At 51.2% G+C, this 20,676-nt stretch overlaps 2 protein-coding genes across 6 annotated transcripts in view; one reads left to right on the top strand and one right to left on the bottom strand.

The window, feature by feature from the left end:
* Nucleotides 1–20,676, bottom strand: part of NFKBIB (NFKB inhibitor beta) — a 1,076,695-nt gene that overhangs the window by 50,873 nt on the left and 1,005,146 nt on the right. The window lies entirely within an intron of this gene.
* HNRNPL (heterogeneous nuclear ribonucleoprotein L) lies at nucleotides 3,756–18,008 on the top strand. 5 transcript variants are annotated; one of them, XR_014806090.1, is made up of 15 exons: nucleotides 3,756–3,807; nucleotides 5,901–6,291; nucleotides 8,175–8,293; nucleotides 8,861–9,098; nucleotides 9,232–9,317; nucleotides 10,281–10,377; nucleotides 10,460–10,532; nucleotides 12,713–12,782; nucleotides 13,886–13,957; nucleotides 14,069–14,349; nucleotides 15,418–15,539; nucleotides 15,846–16,047; nucleotides 16,745–16,802; nucleotides 16,919–17,014; nucleotides 17,598–18,008. XR_014806090.1 is itself a non-coding variant. In XM_084960682.1 (14 exons), exons 2-14 carry the CDS (start codon nucleotides 6,034–6,036, stop codon nucleotides 17,654–17,656), a joined length of 1,761 nt encoding a protein of 586 aa, XP_084816808.1. In that variant the 5' UTR covers nucleotides 3,756–3,807; nucleotides 5,272–6,033; the 3' UTR covers nucleotides 17,657–18,008. The 5 variants fall into 5 exon arrangements, 3 of the variants coding, with proteins under 3 accessions (XP_084816808.1, XP_084816807.1, XP_084816806.1); XM_084960682.1 differs by lacking the exon at nucleotides 12,713–12,782 and having other exon boundaries at nucleotides 5,272–6,291; XR_014806089.1 differs by lacking the exon at nucleotides 3,756–3,807 and having other exon boundaries at nucleotides 6,014–6,291; nucleotides 9,232–9,319; nucleotides 10,283–10,377.

Raw genomic sequence — 20,676 nt, 5'->3', positions numbered from 1 at the left:
CTGCTAGGGTGCAAGAGAAGGAGCTAAAGAGAAAGGTCACATCCCGGGTCTCTGGCACGTCCCGGGGATGTGCCGCCAGAGTGCGGGGTCCTTGGCTTAACATAGGAGAGAATTCAAGAGTGTGTCAAAGTGAAAACGTGTTTATTTAGAGAGAGACCCACTCCACAGGCAGAATGTGGAGGGTCTCAGGGGAGAGAGGCCCTAGGATGTGGGGGTGGTTTTCATGCGCTGGGTAATTTCACATGCGAATGAGAAAGGGGAATATTCTCGTTATTTGGGGAAGGGGATTTCCAGGAATTGGGCCCCTGCGCCGCTTTTTCGGCCTTTTATGGTCTGGTTGGCCTCAGACCTGTGGTGGCACCTGTGGGCGTGTCTTTTCCTACGTGCTAATTTATTATATGGGTATATAGTCAGGCTCAAGGTCTGCAGAAAGTCAAATCTACCGTCTTGGGCCGAGTTGTTTCTACCTCGTTCTTGTTGTATCCTCAGCGGCTGTGTCATTCTTTTCAGGGTCGTGCCCTGTCCCCTTTCCTCCTGTCTCACCTGGAACGACTTCTCCAGATGTATGCAGGTCTGACTCCTTTGCCTCTTGCAGGGCTTCTCTATGACTTCTTGAAAAATATAACCTCCTTTCCAGTTGTTTTGTTGTTGTTGTTTTTTTTTTTTTTTTTTTTTTTGTCTTTTTGCCTTCTTCTAGGGCCACACCCGCGGCATATGGAGGTTCCCAGGTAAGGGGTCCAATCAGAGCTGAAGCCGCTGGCCTACACCAGAGCCACAGCAACGCGGGATCTGAGCCGCGTCTGCAACCTACACCACAGCTCATGGCAACGCCGGATCCTTAACCCACTGAGCAAGGCCAGGGATGGAACCCGCAACCTCATAGTTCCTAGTCGGATTCGTTAACCACTGAGCCACAACAGGAACTCCTATTATTTTTTTAACTTTTTTTTTTCATTTTCAGCCACACTCATGACATATGGAAGTTCAGGCTAGGGATCGAATCCAAGCTGCAACTGCAACCTAAGCCACAGCTGTGGCGACACCAGCTCCTTAACCCACTGCATCTCTGCAGGAACTCCCATTCCAGTTTCAGGTTTAATCTGATACTGTATATCAAGGGTTCCTGGCAGCAGCTTGTTAGAAATGCAAATTCTAGAAATAAACCCTTGCATGTGTAACTAAACAGGGCCCTACAGGGCAGACCCTGCCCCCTTATGCTCTGCTTTAGCTCCTCTGAAGTACCTGAATGATAGTAGCTGCTGCATATTTCCTGAGTTGTTCTACAGACATGAAAACCTACCACCAAGTGGAAGAGGTTGACTTCTTGATGACCATGAACACACAGCCCCCAGGACTCCTGGAGCCTAAGGGTTGATAATGTTTACCCTGTGACACTGCCCTGTTTCCTCAACAGGAACCAGTTAGAGAATTGTGCATGAGCTGATCACAAACCCTACAACCCCTTCCCCCTCACTTGGCCTTTAAAAGCCCTTTGCTGGGGAGTTTCTGTTGTGGCTCAGCAGTTAGCGAACCTGACCAGCATCCATGAGAACACAGGTTCGATCCCTGGCCTTGCTCAGTGGGTTAAGGATCCGGCGTTGCTGTGGCTCTGGCGTGGGCTGGTGGCTACAGCTTGGATTGTGGCTCTGGCGTGGGCTGGTGGCTACAGCTTGGATTGGACCCCTAACATGGGAGCCTCCATAAGCTGCAGTTGTGGCCCTAAAAAGACGAAAAACTTTTTTTTTGAAGATTCTGGCAGGTGGGTGCAGAGATCTATTCATCTTGCGGCTGCCCCGACAAGCCTCTTATTCTCTTATGTTAGTTCCCTTGCTTATTAAACCTGCCATCTACCAATCTAGACATGTCTCATTTCTTCTTTTTTTTTTTTTTTTCTTTTTAGGGCCACACCCGCGGCACATGGAAGTTCCCAGGCTAGGGGTCGAAAACCGGAGTTGTAGCTTAGGTTTCTGATGGCATCACTTACCACTTACCCCCTGTCCCTCTACTCCAGCCACAAAGCAATTCCTGGGACACACCAGGCACAATTTTTTTCACCCCAGGGCCTTTGCACTGGCTGTTCCCTCTTGGTATGCTTTTTCTCCAGTATTCACATGAGCTTCTCTCTCCCTGCTTCAGGGCTTTGCTAAAATGTCACCTTCTCAGAATATCCTTCCTTTTTTTGGGGGGGGCACCCGAGGCATTTGGAAGTTCCCAGGCCAGAGGTCAAATCCAAGCCTGAGGAGCTGCAACCTATGCCACAGGATCCTTAACCCACTGTACTGTGTCAGGGATGGAACCCATGCCACCTCAGAGACAACACTGGATCATTAACCCACTGCATCACAGTGGAAACTCCTGTTACCTATAAAGATCACTTATGTATTATTATTATTTTTTGGCTATGCCCACGGCAGGCAGAAGTTCCTGGACAAGGGATTGAACTTGTACCATGGCAGAGATCAGAGCCACAATAGAGACAACACCAGGTCCTTATCCACTAGGCCACCAGGGAACTCCAATTTTTTCCTATCTTGTTCACCATTTTATCCCAGATGCCCCAAATAGTGTTGGCTTAATAAGCATCTGTTGAGTGAATGGATGACCCCAGGGTAGGCCCTTGGAGTAGTTAAAACATACTCTCTTTTGGCCCAGAGCCCAGATTCTAGTGAGGAGACAGAAATTAAATAACTAGATATTTTCACATGGCAATAAAAGCAAAGAGGACAATAAACCGGAAGCCATGATTATAACTGCCTGAGGGAGCTAACTAGGCTGGAGTGTTCAATATTTGAGCCAAGATGTGTCAGACCAGGAGCAAAGACCTGGGAGAAGAGTATTCTAGGCAGAGGAACAGCCAGTGCAAAGTCAGAAATGAGCTTTGGGTATTTGATGAACAGAAGGAAAACGGGTGTTTGCGCCGGGGGGAGAACAAGAAAGGGTTGGGAATGGATTTAGATGGGCCCACGTGGGTCAGATTAAGCGGTGGGAGTGTTAAGGAGGGAAGGACTTGCTTTTTCCCAGGCTGCCCAACTGTGAATTTCAGCTGTCTTTCCCCTCTCTCTGCCTTACTTTTGCCTATTTGTGAAAGGGAGGTAGACCTGAGGTCCGCTTCCAGACATTCTCGGCACCTCTCAAGACCACCCAGAGAGGCAGGCGATATTACCAACCTCCTAATGGGTGAGGAAACGGAGGCCCCAGCATGCTAAATCACTTTCCCAAGGCCACAGGATATGTAGGGGCAGCGTCCATACTTGAAAGGTAGCAGTCTGACCCCGGGGCCCACTCTAACTTCCAAGGGATAGTGCAGCCCCCAGAACCGTAACAGGCCCTGCAGTTCAGTGGTTCTGCGTCTTTGGTGGCAGACAAATCTTACTATGCCACTTACAAGCTGTGGGATCCTGGGTTAGTCGCTTGCGTTCTCCGAGCCCATTTCCCCACCCGCACAATGTGCACCTCAGCATCTACCTTAACCAGCACAACACGTGGCTGACCAGAAGGATTAAGGCGTGATTCTCAAGCAACTGTGCGACTTTCTGTGAGGGATAGGGGCGGGGGGGGGGGGGTGAGGGCTTGGGGGTGTTTGGAGAAAAGGGACGCGAGAGTCTTCCCGTTCCTTTTTTACGCTGCTTCCTCCATTCAACCGCGGAGCACCTCTCGGTCTCCCCACCTCTGCCGCCCCCCCCTTTCTTTTTTTCCTGGCTGGAAAGAGGTCGTGGTCCCTTTAAGGCCCGCCCCTCCCTCCCCCAAAACTTCCCAGTGTCTGCTCTTTTCGATCTCGGACGGCCGGCCAGGCTCGCCGCCGAACTGGTAGGGACTCGGGGCGAGGGGTCGGGCAGCGGTGCGGGGGGATCGTAGGGGAGGCGCCGCCCGTGGCCCGAGCGCATGGGGTGGGGGAGGGGCAGGGGCCGGCAGCGCGGGGGGTGCAGATAACACGGCCACCGGGTCGCCCGCCACCGGCGCGCAGGGGCGGGCGAGCTGCCTGGAAGGTGCCGTGAGAGAGACGGTTCCGTCGCGTCCCGTCGCCGCGCGCCGGCGCGAGGGGCGTCCGGGCAGGGCGCGGGGGCGGGGAGGGGAGGGGCCCCTCTCTCCCCTCCCCCCACCGCATTCCTCTGACGTCGGGACCTTGGGACCCCGCCTTTCAGTGGGACCCGCCCCGCCTTTGCACCGCAGCACAGATCACGTGTTGGCGGCGCCCAGCGGTCCCCCATTTCTATTCTCCGCCCTTTCGGGTCTTCCCGGGGTGACTGGGAGCTGTTTTAGATCCCCACAGCCCAATCCTCAACTTTTTTCTCTTTCCAAACCCGCGGACCTACCAGGCCTGGTCCCAATATCTTAGTGCCACTGATCCCATTTCTAACTTAGTTTCCACCGGGACCTCCATTTCGGGAACTCCCTTTCACCCGGATGGAAAGGTTCCGGAGCATCTTTAGGGGGGCCGCCCCCGCATTTCCCACTACTGTCTCCTCTCTTCTTGACTGCTTCTTCCTTCCCACCAACAGGCAGCCCCATAACCTTAGAGCCCATAGGGTGGCATCCTAGGTCAGCTCCCGCCCCGCCCCGCCCCCTGGTTCCAACTATTGGGCGTTGTTGGACTCTAGAGACTGAGAGAGGGTGTCCTCTGAGGGTTGGCCCGGCCCTAAGAAAATGAGGCCCACTGGACGCTTAGAACTACTCCCTTTGCAGAGTGCTAATGCTAGCACTTTGCTGGGTGCTACATACACCTTGCGTTTGGTAGATAGGCCAGTCTAAGGCAGAGGCGGGGACCACCCTTCCCTTGCCCACACAGAACCAACCCACCCAGAACCAAACTGTGATAACCCTGTAAAGGCTGTCGTGTGAAAATCATTGGGCTGAGTGATCAGGGATTATCATGGGGGAAGCCCTGCGGTCTGGGCTGGTAGGGACTAGGGACACTTTCAGAGTGAACTGAGCACGGGCTAGAGAAATTTATTCCTTAGTTCTGGGGTAGTGGAGAAAGTGTCGTTTGGAAAGGCGTGCTTGGCCAAAGATCGAGAGGTGCGCGAAAAATCCTTTTCTTTCTGCAAACTGAGTTACTGTGGCTGAATTTAGAGGTGGAGTGGTGAAAGAATGCCGGCAAACCGGACAGGGTTAGACGGTTGGCAGCAGCAAATGGTTTTATACTGAGAAAAAGGTCAGACAGGGACTTTTAAAAACAATTCCTCTGGCACTGTGAAAGTTAGAGATAGAGAGGAATAGGATATAGTGACGGGGACAGAGCTACATTGGCCGTTTCCCTGTAACTTGGTGTAGGTTTCCAGTGCTGCTCACAGCAAATCAGAAACTACTCAAGGTACTTCAGGCCTTCGCTCCTTTGGAGGGCTGCCCCGCCTTCGGAGGCGCCAGAAAGCAGTTCGCGCATGCGTCCTCGCCTCCCATCCTTTCCTTGACTGCGCCAAAGAGCGCCTACGGGCCTGGGATGGGCTCCCCTTTCCACCCAATCAGGGCCCACCAGTGGTCCTACAATCTGGTGAGAGGATTCCACTCTCAAATGACTAATCGGGTGGAGACCCAGACGACGGACATCTACAGCAGCCAGTAGTGAAAAGCAAAAGGGAGGGGCCTCCTTCTCTCCTTGTAGAGAGGCTGGGGAAGGGAGTCGCTGCGACTGGATGACTAAGGGCTCTCCGTTTGATGGACGAGGGAGAAAACCAGTAAGAGCGGGAAGGAGGCGGGGCTTTTCAGGAGCTTGGGGAGCGCCGCTCCTATCAGGTACTCCAAAGGAGGCCAGGCTGTGCCAGAAATCCGACCTATCAAATTGGAGTTTATTTTAAGGCGGTGGGGTCGGCAAAATAACTTGCAGAAAGCGCTCGCCTATAAGGAGTGTCCCAGACAAACGAGGGCGGGCGCTCTTGCAGAACGGCGTGGCCTTTATCCTATAGGCACGCAAGGCGGACGGAGGCTTCCCCTCCCGCCGCGGCGGGACCAGTGGCTCCCCCTATCGGGTGGGGGCGGCGAGTGACGGGCGTGTCCCTCCCCCAATGAGAGGCGGGGGGAGGCGGGTTCTGCGCCGCCATGTCGCGGAGGCTGCTGCCCCGGGCGGAGAAGCGGCGTCGGCGGTTGGAGCAGAGGCAGCAGCCGGACGAGCAGCGGCGGCGGTCCGGAGCGATGGTGAAGATGGCGGCGGCGGGCGGCGGAGGCGGCGGTGGCCGCTACTACGGCGGCGGCAGTGAGGGCGGCCGGGCCCCTAAGCGGCTCAAGACTGACAACGCCGGCGACCAGCATGGAGGCGGCGGCGGCGGTGGAGCCGGGGCGGCGGGCGGCGGCGGCGGGGTGAGGCCAGGGCCCTAGGCGCCGGAGACGGCCGGGGAAGGGAGGGAAGATTGCCAATCTAGAGAGTATTAATTTTAGGTGGCTGAGTCTGTGCGCACGCGCCCAGGCCCTCGCCCTGAAGGACGGGGTGGGGTGGGGGAGGGGCAGACGTTGGGCAAACGGCGGGGTTTGCGCGAGGACAGGCGCTTGCGCGTGCGCGGTATCCCGAGGTGGGGGGTGGAGGAAACTGCTCGCGCTGCGGCTGGCGCATTGCGCAGGCGCCGCGGGCTAGCTTGTGGGGGCCAGGCACGCGGCCTGGCCGTTTTTCTCTATCGTTTTCCTGTCTGGCCCCCTGCGCAGGCGCACTGCTCCTGCCCCGGCCTCGTGGGCGGTTGTTGGGGGGGGGGCACCGCGGGGAGCGCGTGGGCGGTGGCATTTTTCTCTGCTTGAGTGGGGAATTCTGCCTGATCGTTTTTAGTTTTTGTAGCGTCATGGTTTGTCCCTGTACAGAAACTCATTTATTTAAGGATGTTTTTTTAGACCAGGATATGTTCCTCGTTTTTGTGGGCATCGAAAACCGGAAGAAGGGCTTGTGAAAGGTCTTGGGCGTTTAGAAGTTTAAGCCAAGCTTTGGAGTTATCACAAGTTTGCTTACAATTTCTAGGGGTTAACTGGATGCAGTCAGTTTCTCGAATCAAAATGTTCTCTGAGGGTGGGCATTTTGGAAGGGATTGGAGCCTCTTCAATCCCCTAGGCGGAAGAGGCTACCAGTTGTTACTGCTGGCCTGGAGCCCGGTTCCTCCTCCCTGGAAGTTCATGAAGTCCTCTCCTGGTCACGGTCAGCCGTTTGCCGGGTTTTCCAGGTTTTAATAGCACGCTGTAGCTGTGATTTACTAGCATTTAAACTGTTCCAGGTCTTGTTCCGTGCGCTTTAAAGTTATCTCAATTGAATTCTTGACACTCCTGTAGGAGATAGGGCGTGGTATTACTGTTGAGGTGAAGTAAATCCGTCCAGGTCCCGTAGCTGTTGCAGGGAGGGGTTGGGATTAGGGGCCCTGGAACTCCAAATCGCTGAGCTGGTAGCCATCTGAGCTGGTAGCCATCGAGCGGGTGTGCCTCCTGTGGTTTGTGTGGTTCATTCCTGAAATAGAATCCGATTCTGTTCCGTTCCATGGGCTTCTGCCTGGTAGTTCAAGCGGCAGGCTGGGCCCAGAGCTGGGCAGAGGTAGAGAAAGTTACTTTCCTTTTGATTTCCCAGAGGCTGTGGGTGGAAAGATACTTCCTTCCCTTGGGAAGGGAACTGTCTTGGTTTTTAGTGATACAGGTTGGAGTTTTGTTTTCCTGAAAAACTTTTCCTTTACCTAAGTTGGGCCTAAGTAGAATTTTCCAACACAGATGTTGGTGGGAGAATAATTAACGGCCAGAAGCAGCCAAGACTGGCCTGTTAGCTTCTGGAGCTGCTGGACCTGGGGATAAGTGGTGAGGGATAGCAATGCTTGGCTAGGTTGGAAGGACACAGAAGCTGGAGTGGATGTCCTGGTTCAGACTGGAGCAGCAAATTGAGTTTTTCTGTCCGTGATGTTCTCTTTCCAAGCCATTCTTTTCCCACATTTCCTTGACCAGCAGGAACAGACAGGTTTTGGGAGGAATATAAAATGGAACTTGCTTAGTCCTCCATTTTGCCATCCTCAGAAGCTACAGTGAGAACCATGAGGCAAGTGGCCATACACTCAGGCCATGTGCTCTGCTGGCCCAGAATCCTTTTGGGGTAATTGGTCCCCTTGTCTGCCCTGTGTGTCCTCCTTGGCTCAAATGCTTTGACTGGGACCCCAACAGCACAGAAGCTCATAGGCCACCATTTTGTACAGCAGAAAGTGAAGTCTTATTTTTGCTTCTTTTCTCAGGAGAACTACGATGATCCACACAAAACCCCTGCCTCCCCAGTTGTCCACATCAGGGGCCTGATTGACGGCGTGGTGGAAGCTGACCTTGTGGAGGCCTTGCAGGAGTTTGGACCCATTAGGTACTCAGCTCATACGCCAGGGGTTGGGTAGTCAATTCCTTGGTGTCCTGTGTGTCGCTGGGTATCTGGTTGGATGTGAATGTGTGGTCATTTCGGTCTAGCTTCTTGTAGCTAGGTCTTAGGCTCCTCTGCTCCTGGGGTTAGTCTTTGAATCAGTTAACAGCAAGTTCTGCAGGGTTTTTTTTCTCCTTCCTTTTCTCCTTCTGTGCCTTGTAGTTTTGCCTATTTGGTACAGGAGGTGGTGGGTAGTGGTAAAGAGTAGTGAACAAAACTGTCCTGACTCGTCCCAGACAGTTCCCTATCCAGAGCGGTCAGCACTGTGATGGGGGACCATCTGGTTTAATCATGTGAGGGGTTGGGAAGAAACCTTTCCCAAAGAAGGTGATGCCCAAACTGTACACACCTCTTGTTGTGCCACTTATGGCAAGGGGTGCTCAGGTCAGGAAACCATGGTGGGGCCAGAGGAATCCAGAGACCAGGGAGGAGTCAGTTTGTGGAAAACTGAGGCCCTTCTGACTCCTTGTCTCCATCCCCTGAGAGGATTGTAATCTGTGTTTTCTTTGCCAGCTATGTGGTGGTAATGCCTAAAAAGAGACAAGCGTTGGTGGAATTTGAAGATGTGTTGGGGGCTTGCAACGCCGTGAACTACGCAGCAGACAACCAAATTTACATTGCGGGCCACCCAGCTTTTGTCAATTACTCTACCAGCCAGAAGATCTCCCGCCCTGGGGACTCAGATGACTCTCGGAGCGTCAACAGTGTGCTTCTCTTTACCATCTTGAACCCTATCTATTCTATTACCACGGTGCGTGACAGCAGTTAGTTGTTTAGGTGGTTCTTCTGTGATACTTCTCTCCTGGTTTTTCTCCCTCATCTTCTCCCCTGAGTCATATTGACCCGCCAGTGCCTCTTCATCTTGCCTGTCTTTGGTTTTACAGGATGTACTTTATACTATCTGTAACCCTTGTGGTCCTGTCCAGAGAATCGTCATTTTCCGGAAGAATGGAGTCCAGGCCATGGTGGAATATCCTTTGCTGCGAAACAGGTGTTCCTTGGGTTGGGGGCTCACAGGCTCCGTAGGGGTCCATCCATTCATCTGTCATGTGTCTTCTGAGTGCCTGCCATGTGCTACTGCTTTCATAGAGCCTGTGAAGGTATGGTTAGTAAATAGATGTAAAAAATTGGTCCTTGAGCAGGATGGATTTGAATCGTGTGTCCAGTTTTCACTCACTAAATGCATACTATCGTGCTGTACCATTTGTGGTTGTTTGGATATATGGATTTTTAACTGCACAGAGGGTTGGAGCTCCTAAAACATGTGCTCACACATACATCTGTGTTCAAGTGTCACCTGTGTAGTGTGAAAATGCAGAGTTTAAAATGCAAAGGGAAAGAACAGCATGCTGCGAAATACAAGAGGAAAGAATTCACAGGGGTCCTGGGAAAGTCTCTGAGGAGGTAGTAACTGAGTTTCTTTGAGGACGTAGGAGCTGGTATTCAGGCTCAGGACACTGCCTCTGCTAAGGTCCTCAGATGGGCAGGAGCTTAGTGTTGGAGAAAGCTTGCCAGCTGAAGAATGGCTGAAATGGAAGGGGGGAGTTGGTTATGATATTGGAAGAAGGGCGTCCCACGTGGTGGGGTGAAGCTTGGATGTGGGCGTAGTAGAAAGCCTCTGGATTTTTCACAGGAGGAGTATGACCTACTTGATGTTTCCTGGATCGTTCAGGTTTAGTAGTGGCACACAAGGTTGCTGCTACCTCTGGGCTGGGCAGGGGGTGAGCAGAGACAGGTCACAGGATCACTGGCCAGGGCCTGCTGTTCAGGGCAGCACTCCAGCTGGCTCCATCAAGTGGTTGTAGGCGGTGAGCTAACCTCGAAGCCTGCATGGAGCAGTCTTTAGGTGCTGCCTTGCCTTCATCCCTCTTTGGCACAATTTGAAACTTTCCAAGGCACTCTCGGGATGGGACTTTTCCTTAACTTTCCTCACATTTGACTCTGTGCAGAGTGCCCAGCGAGCCAAGGCCTCACTCAATGGGGCTGATATCTATTCAGGGTGTTGCACTCTGAAGATCGAATATGCGAAGGTAGGTTTGGGAAACTGCCCCTGTTAGCTTCCTAGGCAAACCTGGGGCCTGGCTGATCTCAAACTTTATCTTGTCCCTACAGCCTACACGCTTGAATGTGTTCAAGAATGATCAGGATACTTGGGACTACACAAACCCAAATCTCAGTGGACAAGGTAATCCTGACGGCCACTTTGTTCTAAATACACCCGCCTTGCCTTCACTTGACAAGTGCACTTCATAGACCTGGGCTCAGGGTTATGTAATGCCATTGGGCTCCCTGTGGACATGGGAGGGCCTTGGGGGGTCACCTCTTGGAGGACATGGGAGAGGGTGAATGAGGGGTCTCTGTAGGTCCTAGCTGCTGCTTTGGGCCCTTTGATGTGGCTGAGGGACCAGGGTCAAGGCAGAGGCCTGGGCCGGGTGGGGAGCAGGGCCTCACTGAGCAATGGCTTACGAACCAGTAGCAGCTCCCAAACAGATTCTGCTGCTTCCCTTCCAGGAGCCTGCTTAGGGGCCACTGACTCTCCATTCTCGCTGGACCAGGGATGGTCCCCTTGCTGTTCACTATTGAGAGGGTCTGCCTGTTGGGGGGAACAGATTGGGAGGTGATGCGGGCTCCCAGGCCTTTGCAGCAGAGCCTTTGAGCAAGTTGACCTTGTGGAGGTGAGACACTCTGGATTGGAGCAGGGCGGAGACGCCTCACCTCACTTATAGAGGGCAGACAACATCTCTGCAGGGGGCCCAGATGGACAGCCCCCTTCCTAAAATCTGTCAAGAATGATTTGCCTTGAATAGGAGGGAGAGGTGGAGAATTGCCTTTGAAAAAACAGCGGCACCCCCTCAGCAAGACCATCCATCTCTGTTTCTATCTTGGTCTGATACGTCGGGACTAGGCCATGGGCTGAGGGAGCAGGCTGGTTGCTGACATCTCACAGGCTCTGGAAGGCCAGAGGCCCCCCATTCCTAGGCAGGCCTGTCTTGCTCGCCATTGCAGCTGGGAAGCAGTGGGCTGGGCGGGCTAGACTCTTCCCAAGGACCCTCAAAATGGGCGCTATGGGGCTGACTGCCCCCTCCAGAGGTCAGAGGCAAATTGGTGACCAAGTGAATGTACCAGAGCGGGCAATGGCATTACATGACTGCTAACAGAAACATGGCAACCAACCATTTCTTCTCCAAGGAACATAAATAGAAGATGTGCAGACCGGCAGGGGCTAGTGGCAGGGGCTGGCTGTGCATTGGTTTTGATGCCTCTCAGCTTTGGCCGCCCCCCCAGGCTGGGGGTCAAAAACTGATGAGCTGATGAGGTGACCTGGAGTGAGGGCGGTGCTTCGCCACCCCCTCGGGAACCAGACTTCAGCGGCTCTGCCTCTGCACATTGCTCACCAACACACAGGGTAGAAACCACTAGCTCTTCCTGGAGAGAACAGAACACGCAGCCTCCACCACGTCCCCAGAAACAGCTGCAGACTTGAGCTCACTACATCAAGAACACCACACCGCGCTCCAAGGAACAGCTACAAGCACAGAGACAGAGGCAGACAGAGACAAAGAAAGAGACGCAACATGGCAGCAGACACTGCTTTTTTTATTAAACATTAAAAAAAAAAAGGTCAAAATCCAAGCAAACTTGAACCCGAAAATGTACACAGAAGTAGGAAACACAGAGAACAGAGCTCTCCCAGCCAGCCAGCGGCGCTCTTTTCGGAGAACGTTTCATAGACTGAAGTAGATTCCATGGGCCTCCAAGACAATAGGATCCTCTCCATTCCTCGCCATGTGGGTTTGGTTTTTTTGTTTGTTTTTGTTTGTTTTTTAAGTCCTTTGGTTTGGGGAGGGCTTTTTTTTTCTTTTCTGTTTTGATATTTTTATTTTTTCTGCAGTCATCGGCTGCCAACATAATCTGCACCAACTGGAGATCAGAAATCAAAAAAATTTAAACCACAACAGCAACAAAAATCAAAAAACCAAAACAGACCTAAAACCAGACAGCCAAACAGCTCAGAGGTACACAGTTACCTGCTGGCGGGTAACCAGGCGTGCTCCCAAGGCCAAAAGCGCGGGCATAGTGGGGCCACTGGCACACCTCATAACCAGGAGACACGCACATGGAGCGCTACACAGCCAGAAGCACCGCACTGCAGCACACAATGTGAGGAGGTGACAACATGGAGGGACACTACCCACTTCATACACCTTTATTTTCCACTTTCTGGTATCTTCTGAGGACAGAACATCTGTGAGCCATTTTTGGTTTAATCAAAGCATTGACTTTTAAAAGAATTCTTTAAAAAAAAAAGTTGTAGCGGATGTGTACCGTAACTTGTATTTATGACTGTAAAACCATGTGATGCAGGGTCGCAGTGTATGTTTGATGGGACGCCATCTTTCAGAACTGTGCTAACTCACTGTTGAAGCGTCCAATGGTAAGAGAAAATACAGATTTGTTTTTTGTGACAAATGGACTTTGTACTCTGTACTTCTGCTGTAAGTAGCCCTTTTCCATCTTTGTAATGACTCTTGGAAAACAAAACCCAGGCCGGGTGGCAGGAAAGGGCAATGGTCCCGAGCCCTGGGTTTTGGAGTCAGCCAGGCCTGGGTTCAGATCCCGGCTCAGCCACTCACTTGCTTTGTGACCTCGGACCAAGTGTCTTTTAACTGCTCAGTTAAAAGTTAACTGCTCAGTTTCCTTATCTGTAAAATGGGGTTGAAATAGTACCTACCTCATAGGGTTGTTGTGAGGAATTTAAGAAACGGTGATGTATGTCTGTAAAGCGTTTAGCACAGCGCTGCCACTCAAGTGCCGGGTTGCCGGTAACGATGGTGAACTGCAGCTGGGGACGGATGGGGCTGGGGTGGATCTGCGCCATTGTCTAAGCCTGTCGATGCCTTGTACATGACCGCTCATTTGAACTGATGCTGATGTCGCCCTGTTTGTCCTTTCCTACAGCCCCTCTCCTTGGGTTGGACGTGGCTAGGTGGGAGGGTGGCTGGGACCGGAGATTGAGAAAGTGGTCTTTGTAGAGAGAGGGGCTTAGAGCTCCTAGAACCTTGTGGCTTCAAGGGCATGATTTTTTTTCTTTTTTTCTTTTTTTTTTGTTTTTCCCGGGTTATTTTCTGGCATTTAACTCCTCTTCCTTCATTGGGAGTTGTTTTAGAAAGCTATTCTGGCCTCCATAGTCCCTTTCATAGTGGCTGCAAGTTACCCATAGGGCCAAAAGCTGGGTTTCTGCCAGAGCCAGGGCAGGTGAGAGGCCAGAACCCGGCTACGTCCTTCACAGCGAAATGGAAGCAGCCTGCTTGGGGGCCGGGAATGGGGACAGTGGGCTCCAGCCTTAAAGCTTGGGGCTTTACTCGCACCCTGGGTCCATCTGGCCGCAGGATGGAGGCCCCAGTAGCCCTTGTGAGGAAGCAGGGGCTGGTGCCCAGGCTTGCAGGAGCTGAGGGGTGCTGAGAACAGCCTCTGCAGTCAAGAGGAAGGGGTGCCCCTTTTTCCAAGTTTGGCTCTAACTCTTCTCTCTGTCTACAGGTGACCCTGGCAGCAACCCTAACAAACGCCAGAGGCAGCCCCCTCTCCTGGGAGATCACCCCGCAGAATATGGTGAGGGCAGGGGGTTCCCCTCCGTGGACTCCCGTGGCTCATGTGCCCCTGCCCGCCGCCCGACGCGCAAATTCTCACCCGTCCTCCCTCTTTTTCCTTCCCACCCCCCAGGAGGGCCCCACGGTGGGTACCACAGCCATTACCATGATGAGGGCTACGGGCCCCCCCCACCTCACTACGAAGGGAGAAGGATGGGCCCACCAGTGGGGGGTCACCGCCGGGGCCCAAGTCGCTACGGCCCCCAGTATGGGCACCCCCCACCCCCTCCCCCACCACCCGAGTATGGCCCCCACGCCGACAGCCCTGTGCTCATGGTCTATGGCTTGGATCAATCTAAGATGAACTGTGACCGGGTCTTCAATGTCTTCTGCTTGTATGGCAATGTGGAGAAGGTGAGCTTCTGTTAGGTTCTCTGCTTTCCTTGTACACCTGGCAGGCCGCCCTGACCTTCTGGCCCCCCAGTGAACAAAGGGGAAGGAGCCTCTTTAGGAGCAAGCAGGTCCGGAGAGGGTAACTTGTTTAATCACATAATACTGCAGACTGATTTTATTTGGTCCTCACTGTATGTGCGTGGTTTTTTACTTACTAAAATTCTTGGCTGCACCTGCAACATGCAGAAATTCCTGGCTATGGATCAAATCCAAGCACAGCGGTGACAACATCCAAGTCCTTAAAACGAGTGTACCGCATAAAAGTACTGATACGTGATGTTGCATGAACACGGCTTATGAATTTCACCTGTCACAGATAAAGCTCAGTGGGATTTTCTCCAGAACCCTTAAGATGATCTGGCAACACTGGGCCTGCCTTCCTTGCTTGAGGCATTCTTGGCTGGGCTTGCCTGTTGACTGCTCTCCTCAGACTAAGTTGTTTCTTCTGTCAAACTCATTCAAGCCTTTGAGTTTGCAGCCTGTGGCCTGGCCCGTTTAATATTAGCTCATTCTTTCTGTATCAAACATTTTAATAAGGTACATGTTGTAAGTTTGTTTCAGACATTCTTTATGAGACAAGCATGGAAGGCACGTACCTTTTTTGTGGGAGTAGGACTCAGAGCTGGACAGCCCTGCTTCAGAGCCAGCACTGCTGGGGTTTTTTGGTGTTTTATAACATGAGCCACACAATTATGGCTGTTATTTGTATGAATGAATGTTAACAGAAGATGTTGATGGAAATAGATGCTTTCCCCCCCATGCCCACTTTTCTGTTGTGTTTCATTAAATCACCCACTCATGGGTCAGATTTTGTGGTGGGGAGACGCTGCCTCGTCTCTGCTGCCTGGTTTGGGCTGAGCACTTGCGGGCCAGGCAGGCTCTCTGGTCTGATTCCCCACTCACGAGTGAGTGGATGGAAGCCTAGATGCAGAGTAGAATTTTGTTTTTAACTAACTTGGAAGGTGCAGGAGAAGGGTCTTTGGCAGCTGGGCAGTGGTAATGGTGCTGACTATAGCTCCTCTCCTCAAGGTGAAATTCATGAAAAGCAAGCCGGGGGCCGCCATGGTGGAGATGGCTGATGGCTATGCTGTGGACCGGGCCATTACCCACCTCAACAACAACTTCATGTTTGGGCAGAAGCTGAATGTCTGGTAGGTCCCTAGTCTCCCTGGGCTTCGGAGGGTCAGAGGGCCTGAAAAGAGAAGGGGAAAAAGGCCCACTCAGGACAGGGTTCAGAGGAGCGCTGGGAAGCCAGATGCTGATTTAGCCTGGAGTTGGGTGTAGCAGGTGTGTTCCCAGATGTCCTCCTGATGCGGTGGGAGAAGCTGTGTCAGCCTCAGCTTAGCTGCGGAGCGGTGCCCTGTGAGGCACACAGTGCTATCATACAGGAAAGAGGCCACAAAAGAGGGTGGGGGGCAATTTGAGGTCTGACAGAGGGCTCCCCTTCCGTCCTCCAGTGTCTCCAAGCAACCAGCCATCATGCCTGGTCAGTCATATGGGCTGGAAGATGGGTCCTGCAGTTATAAAGACTTCAGTGAATCGAGGAACAATCGGTTCTCCACTCCGGAGCAGGCAGCCAAGAACCGCATCCAGCACCCTAGCAACGTGCTGCACTTCTTCAATGCCCCTCTGGAGGTGACCGAAGAGAATTTCTTCGAGGTGGGTGACAGGGAGTTGGTCCACCAGAACAGCTGTCAGGGGAGGCCATGCATTTTATTTTTAGTTTTTTAACAAATAATCTATTGAGTTTTTGCTTTGCTGGGCCCTGGGTTGGGTGCTAGGGACGCAGCAGGGTTCAAGACAGGCTCAGAATGGCACCAGCTTGAGCAACAGTGGAGTTTGCCATGCTCTTTGCATTTTGGTAAGTTAGGGTGGCTGCTTGTTTGCTGTGGAAGATTCCTCCCTGTCTGTGATCAGGGCCCAGTCTCAAAGCATCCACATTGTCAGGCTCTCTGGTACCCACATAGCGTTAGAAGGGAGGGTCCTGTTTAGTTGCTATTAGGAAACCAGAACAGCCAGGGGAAAGGGTGGACATGTGACTGCCTGCCGAGTTGGACTTTGGACCTTCCTCTGGCCTGCAACACTGCTGTTTGAGTTCAGCATTTATTTACCTAGTGCCGGCACACACCCAAACAACAGCTGAAGGTAGGACGTTGAAAAAGCAGTTTCCTGGTTTAGGGAACATCATAGTTAAGAGCAGTGCTCCTCAATTTTGGGGGTGGGGTCACAGGAATACCTTTCAGTGTGTGATAAAAATTTAGAAGCTGTTATTGAGAAAAATCCGAGCATTAAGTTGTGCTTGAATTCCACATGTGGCACCGCTTGTGTTTCTGAGTCTGTTTTGTGCCTGTTGCAGATCTGTGATGAGCTGGGAGTGAAGCGGCCGTCTTCTGTGAAAGTATTCTCAGGCAAAAGTGAGTCAACTCCACTGCCGCCTTTGATTGTTGATGGTCGGCTCCCTGCTTCCTGCACAGGTCAGCCTAGATAATCCTGCACAGGTCAACCTAGATAACTTTGGTTTTCCCATCAGGTGAACGCAGCTCCTCTGGGCTGCTGGAGTGGGAGTCCAAAAGTGATGCCCTGGAGACTTTGGGCTTCCTGAACCATTACCAGATGAAAAACCCAAGTGAGTATCTGTGTGTCCTGCGCTCAGCCCCCTTGTGGCCTAATGGGTTGGCTGGCTTTGGGCCAGAGCCATCCTTCCTGCCATCAAGTTAGGACCCCAGAGATTTTCTCATTGCCACTGGCACAGGCAGGTGGGACCTGTCGCCCGGAGAGCAGCCTGATATTTCCCATGGGAGGCCAGCCTGGCTGCTTGCTGCCACCCACTCTGCTGGCTTGGGAGTTAATTCAGGCTTGTTCTCCAGGGAATTGGCATTCTTTATGCGTCAGAGGCTGGCTCGGATAGTACCCAGGACAGGCTGTACTAGCCAGCAGGTAAAATATGCCTACCCAGTTCCTGGGCAGGTCTGGCATGTGCCAGCTAAGAGGTGGAAGTAGGACTCTCCATGGGCTTGAATGAAGGAAGAGAAGGAGAAAAGCTTTGTGTGTTTGGCTCGTTTTTGAGTCTCAAAACTGTCGGTGACCAGTTGGATCCCTGAGGGTGAATTGCAGAAAATTGCAGAGATGTGTGCCAAACCAGAGGAACTCTGGGTTGGGGGAGCCTTCAGAGAGGGGCCCAAGTCACACCTCTTTTCTTTCTTTGGCAGATGGGCCGTACCCTTACACCCTGAAGTTGTGTTTCTCCACCGCTCAGCACGCCTCCTAATTAGGTGCCTATGAAGAGTCCCATCTGAGCAGGAAAACATTTCTCTTTCCTTTATGCTGTTTTTCTCTTTCCTTTTTTCTTCCTTTTTTTTTTTTTTTTTTTTGGCAAATGTTCCTGTACTCTTTTTTTTTTTTTTTCTCCTTTCTTTTAATTCTAGGTTAGTAGAGACTTAACCATAATGGAAACTCTGGAAGTCTAAAGGGGGAGGGGAAGGGGAACTGATATCTCCCAAGATTAACCTTCACTTTTTAAAGAATTACTGTACATGTGATTTTTTTTTTTCTTCCTGTTCATACATTTGTGCTGCCCATGTACTCTTGGCATATTTCAATAAAATTGTTTGGAAAATAAACAGAGCACCTGCTGGGATTTCAGGGTGTGTCTGCCTTCCTCTCAGTCTTCTTTGGGCATGTGAAGTTCCCAGGCTAGGGGGGTTGAACTGGAGCTGTAGCTGCCGCCCCGCACCACAGCCATAGCAATAGCAGGTCCAAGCTGCATTTGCAGCCTGTACCACAGCTCAAGACAGTGTCAGATCCTTAACCTACTCAGGGGGGCGAAGGAATCAAACTTTCACCCTCATGGATATTGGTCAGGTTTATTACCACTGAGCCATGATGGGAGCTCCCCGACTTGGTCTTCTGAAGAGGGGCAGGGCGGCCCAGGGCTACAGACAGGATGATCCTAGCATTTAAAAGTCCTGAGCAAAATCCAGGAGACCTGGTAGTTTCATGGGCCCTGCGCAAGCAAGCTCAGCATAGTTGTGGGAGTCTTTTTATTTTTTTAAGTAGTGTAAATTTAATATTTGAAAAAATAAACTTTTCCTAAAAAAAGTGGGTTTGGGGGTTTGTTTTTGTCTTTAGGGCTGCATCCACGGCATATGGAGGTCCCCAGGCTAGGGGATGAATTGGAGCCATAGCTGCCAGCCTACACCACAGCCACAGCAATGAGGGATCCTTAACTCACTGAGCAGGGCAGGGATCAAACCTGCGTCCTCATGGATACTAGTTGGGTTTGTTAACCAGTGACCCATGATGGGAACTCCAGAGTTTCTTTTTTTGTGGAAGCCAGTCTCAGAATTCCCCTTGTGGCTCATCGGTAACAAACCTGGCTATGTCCAGGGTGATGCAGGCTTGATTCCTGGCCTCACACAGCGAGTTAAGGGATCTGGCATTGCTGTGGGCCGCAGTGTAGACGAATCTCAGATCCCACATTACTCTGGCTCTGGCACAGGCCTGCAGCTACAGCTCCAATTCAATCCCTAGCTTGGGAACTTAAATACGCCATGGGCGCTGCTCTAAAAACAAGAAAAAAAGCCTTAATTTTATGAAGTAAACACTGCTTTTCTATGAGGTTAGAAGATAAAGCCTCAGTCAATTCCTCAGTCCCTCTTTTTTTTTTTTTTTTTTTTTTTTTAAACTTTTCTTTTAGGGTTACCCCTGTGGCATGTGGAATTTCCAGGCTAGGGGTCAAATTGGAGCCACGCCTACGTCATAGCCACGGTTCCAGATCAGCTGCATCTGCAACTGCCAACACTGGATCCTTAACCCACTGAGTGAGGCCAAGGATCAACCCACATTCTCATGGATGCTAGTCAAATTTGTTATTGCTGAACCATGAGGGGAGCTTCTCTCCCAGTCACTTTATTTAGTGGAACAATTTTTTGGTGAGTTCCTTTTTTTTTTTTTTTTTTTTTTTTTGAGGGCTGCCCCTGCAGCAGATGGAGGTTCCCAGGCTCGGGGTCTAATTGGAGCTGTTACCATGGGCCTACACCAGAGCCACAGCAGCGCCAGATCCTTAACCCACTGAATAAGGCTGGGGATCGAACCCACAACTTCATGGTTCCTAGTTGGGTTCGTTTCTGCTGTGCCATGACAGGAACTCCGATTTATTTTTCTTGAAGGGAAGTTCTCCCACCTGAATATATGTTTTTTTCTTTTGACAAAAATGCTTTGTGTACTATATGATCTGCATCATATCGCAGGCAGGACAACCTCCTTTATTCCTGCAAAATATCTCGTGCAGATCTGTTGTGATTTGCCTCACTTGGTTCTGAAGTTAGTTTCCACTTATTTGCTATTGCAAACTTACTACTGTGTTTATTTTTATACAAATACCTTAGCCAACTCCCCTGATAGTGATCTGGAGGTAAATTCCTAGCAGTGAAGTTGCTGAATTAAAGGATATATTCAACGCTTTGAACATAGAATAACTTGATAGATATCCCCTAATCTTGGTAGGTGGGAATGTATGTGTGCTGGGGTGGGGCAGGGAGGGGTGTGTGTGTGTGGAGGATGAACATCTGAAGTCAAATGGCATTTATCAGATGGAGAAACTTTGCTTCATCAGGGGAGGGTCAAACAACCTCTGGACAAGGAGAAACTGGTCACCTTCCAGCCATAAACTTGTAAGTCTTCTAGAATTTATTGTTAAGCTAATCAAGGGGTAAAAAAAAAAAAGTTAATTTCCCTACTTTGCCTCCCAGCACCCAGTTTTCATCCCTTGTTAGCAGTTATGAGTCAGGTCCTAGATAGTCTATATACACACAGCCATCTCTAACTTTTTTTTTCTTTCTGTGGCGTATGGAAGTTCCCAGATTAGGGGTGAATTGGAGCTGCAGCTTCTGGCCTGCACCACAGCCACAGCAACTCAGATCTGAGCCACATCTGCTACCTATGCTGCACCTTGCAGCAACACAAGATCCTTAACCCACTGAGTGTGGCCAGGGATTGAGCTTGTGTTCTCACGGACACTATGGTTGGGTTCTTAACCTGATGAGCTACAATGGGAACTCCTATAACCATTTTTTAATATATATCAACGTAACTAAGTGTTCTCCATGCTTAAATTTTTTTTTTCTCTTGTCTTGGTATCTGCATAGTGGTTCTAGAGTTTTCCATCATGTAGATAACCAAACAGTTTTGCTTTACACAGTCATTAAGAAGCCAAAATATTCCCTACAACCTCTTTAGCCCAGAGACAGGTTCACCATGAACATCTCCCTAAGGAACATATTCAAGGAG

The sequence above is a fragment of the Sus scrofa genome, chromosome 6 (assembly GCF_054392235.1).
Source record: "Sus scrofa isolate SSC_HxYL_T2T_F1_AM1 chromosome 6, Sscrofa_HxYL_maternal_Yorkshire_Landrace_v2.0, whole genome shotgun sequence".
In the NCBI taxonomy this organism is placed as follows: Eukaryota; Metazoa; Chordata; class Mammalia; order Artiodactyla; family Suidae; genus Sus; species Sus scrofa.
This window is presented reverse-complemented; position numbering and strand designations above follow the sequence as displayed.

Excerpts from the sequence above, each read along its gene's own strand:
- HNRNPL (XM_084960680.1), top strand. The coding sequence starts at position 6,034 with ATGTCGCGGAGGCTGCTGCCCCGGGCGGAGAAGCGGCGTCGGCGGTTG. Across the intron at positions 8,294-8,860 it reads CAGGAGTTTGGACCCATTAG|CTATGTGGTGGTAATGCCTA; the intron begins GTACTCAGCTCA and ends TTTCTTTGCCAG. Across the intron at positions 17,015-17,597 it reads TTACCAGATGAAAAACCCAA|ATGGGCCGTACCCTTACACC; the intron begins GTGAGTATCTGT and ends TTTCTTTGGCAG.